The 3,003-nt window shown below is 37.3% G+C and overlaps 1 protein-coding gene across 1 annotated transcript in view; it reads left to right on the top strand.

Annotated features, from left to right (window-relative positions):
* Window positions 1-3,003, top strand: part of LOC106879977 (proto-oncogene tyrosine-protein kinase ROS) — a 330,537-nt gene that overhangs the window by 225,042 nt on the left and 102,492 nt on the right. Inside the window, exon 3 of the mRNA XM_052976515.1 lies at window positions 1,856-1,933. Coding sequence (XP_052832475.1) covers window positions 1,856-1,933 — 78 coding nt within the window. The remainder of the gene's footprint in view (window positions 1-1,855; window positions 1,934-3,003) is intronic.

Below are 3,003 nucleotides of genomic sequence, written 5' to 3'. Positions count from 1 at the left end.
ATCATCATCGTTGTCGTTTAACGTCCACTTTCCATGCCGGCATGGGTTGGATGGTTTGACTGAGGACTGGAGAGCCAGAAGGCTGCACCAGGCTCCAATCTCATCTGGCAAAGTTTCTACAGCTGGATGCCCTTCCTAACGCCAACCACTCCGAGAGTGTAGTGGGTGCTTTTATATGCCACTGGCATGAGGGCCAGTCAGGCGGTTCTGGCAACGACCACACTCAAAAGTGTTTTTTACGTGCTACCTGCATGGAAGCCAGTCCAGCAGCACTGGCAACGACTACGCTCAAATATTGTTTTTCACATGCCACTGGCACATGTGACAGTAAGTATATATATATATATATATATATATATATATATATTGAGAGAAAGAAACAGACTATTGCATATAACAAAGTCAAGAATTGTAAAATAATATCCTTTTTGTATTTGAGAACATGCAAAAAACACTGAAATGCCCCTGTGTTGTTATCACAAGACACCTATCTATGCATACATCCGGCCCTGCCATCTCCTTCATACTCATAGGCCTATGTAGACGTGTGAGTAAACCCTTGGGTAGATGGCTGATCCCCTTGATGTTTTAAAAGCATTCAATAGTCTGTGCATTCCAGCTGTGTGAATAAAGAATAAGGGAAACAAAAGAAATATGGTGCCTGTTTCTTTGAAATGTGTGAGAAGTCAAATGAGGTTGGTAGATAAAATTAAGATATAAAAGATGGTTGGAGAAGAGCGCTGTAGCATCACCTGTAGGATTTAAACACTATATCTGCTGTAAATTATATCACTGTCAACAACTACACTAAAGTGGCATGACAACATTTGACCATCTAAATTGGTAGGCTTAAATTAATTAGCTAAATTACATACAAGTGACCAATCAGAGGAGATCTCAGTGTGCACAGTCTTCGACATATATTGATGTATATTGGTGGTTCTCAAATAATTTTTGCCTATGGAACCCTTTGATTTCTGTTTTACTCTCCTGGATCCTCATGACCATTTGATGCTTTAAAAAAATCCTATTATGATTTTATAATTAAATATTATTAGGAATTGCAAAAAAAAAAACAAAAAAATTATTAAAATTGTAAAAATATAACAAATTTATTGTTCATAAATTTTATAGGTGCAGAAGTGGCTGTGTGATAAGTAGCTTGCTTACCAACCACATAGTTCCGGGTTCAGTCCCACTGTGTGGCACCTTGGGCAAGTGTCTTCTACTATAGCCTCAGGCTGACCAAAACCTTGTGAGTGGATTTGGTAGACGGAAGCTGAAAGAAGCCTGTCGTATATATGTGTATATATATATATATATATATATATATATATATATATATATATATATACATATATATATATGTGTTTGTGTGTCTGTGTTTGTCCCCCCCAACATCGTTTGACAACCGATGCTGGTGTGTTTACATCCCCATAACTTAGCAGTTCAGCAAAAGAGACCGATAGAATAAGTACTAGGCTTACAAAAAATAAGTCCTGGGGTTGATTTGCTCACCTAAAGGCGGTGCTCCAGCATGGCTGCAGTCAAATGGCTGAAACAAGTAAAAGAGTAACAAAATCTTATAGCTAGACAAAATAATCTGTGGAACATTGGTTAATGCTAACAATATTTGAAACCATAATTATTCCAGTCAATTATTTTTCTTTTAGATATTTGTTTTGCTTGTTTTTTTTATTCATTTGTCTTTGTTTTTTAAATTTTCTCCTCCTCCTCCTCTGTCTCCTCCATTTTAATATAAATGTAAACTGTCTTTTTTTTTCTTCTTTTGTCCCACCTTCACTACTCCATGACTGCCTCACCAATAATGATGTTGTTATTGTTGTCGTTTCAGTGTAGCGATGGTTGCCAGCTGTATCGAGCGGCACTGCATTCATCATGTCATCAACTCTGCTACAACCCACAACACAAGGTAAGCATTGAACTGAACATTACTCTCGTTAACTTCACAGACCAAATTGGAAAACACGTAACTTTGTGTGTGTGTGTGTGTGTGTGTGTGTGTGTTTTGCTGAATACCCTGATTCACTTATGGCGAGGCCTAAATGTAGGGTGTCCAGTTGGTACTCCAGTCCAGAGTCCATTTCTAATTGCCGGACCCCTACCTAAAATCAAAGAAAAATACATTCCCTTTTAATTTTAAGAGGCTGTCCATTGGTTCAAAAGAGCAGACTTGTTCCACCTTCCTGCCTAGGACTTGTGTGTGTATGTTGTTCAGATACAGTCAATCTGGTAGACTATATTATTCAATATGTCTATTTTAAAAACTCATTAAGCAGGGATTTGAGGACGATTTGCTTGCTATTTCTAGTAGGTTAAGCAACTGCATAACAGCTTCCTCACTGGTTTGAGATGTGTGGATGTTGTCTGCTGCTGCTGCTGCTGTTGCAAATGATCCTCATTAATTAGCTGCTCTATCATAATTAATTAGTTGCTCACCTCACATCATAATTAATTACTCGCTGCTCACCTAATGGTCTTTGTTGTTGCTGTCAGAAATGGTTGGGTTTGAACCAATCAACAGACTCTGAATGAAGAAAAATAAGGAGATAAAAAAAGAAAAAAAGGTAACCAGTTGCAAGTTTAGTGCAAACTGTACATACACACACATATATATATATGTAAATACATGCATAGACACACACACGCATGCATGCACTCACACACACACACACACACACATACACATATACATACATGCATGCATACATACATACACACACACACACACACACACACACATATATATAAGCCAATGCTATCGTAATACAACAGTATTACAAAAGCCTTAGAGTGCTTTAGTAAATTGGCAAAGGTAGACCAAGGGAAGATGAAAGAGTTTAAATCAGATTAGCAGGAACAGAATTCAGGAACTTAGCCTCTTTATGTGCGTGTGTGTCTATCTATCTGTCTGTCTATCTCTATATCTATCTATCTATATATATATCTATCTATCTATCTATCTATCTATCTATATATATA

This window comes from Octopus bimaculoides, chromosome 24, assembly GCF_001194135.2.
Source record: "Octopus bimaculoides isolate UCB-OBI-ISO-001 chromosome 24, ASM119413v2, whole genome shotgun sequence".
NCBI lineage: Eukaryota > Metazoa > Mollusca > Cephalopoda > Octopoda > Octopodidae > Octopus > Octopus bimaculoides.
The sequence above is the reverse complement of the archived record's forward strand: the minus strand, read 5'-3'. Positions and strand labels throughout refer to the sequence as shown.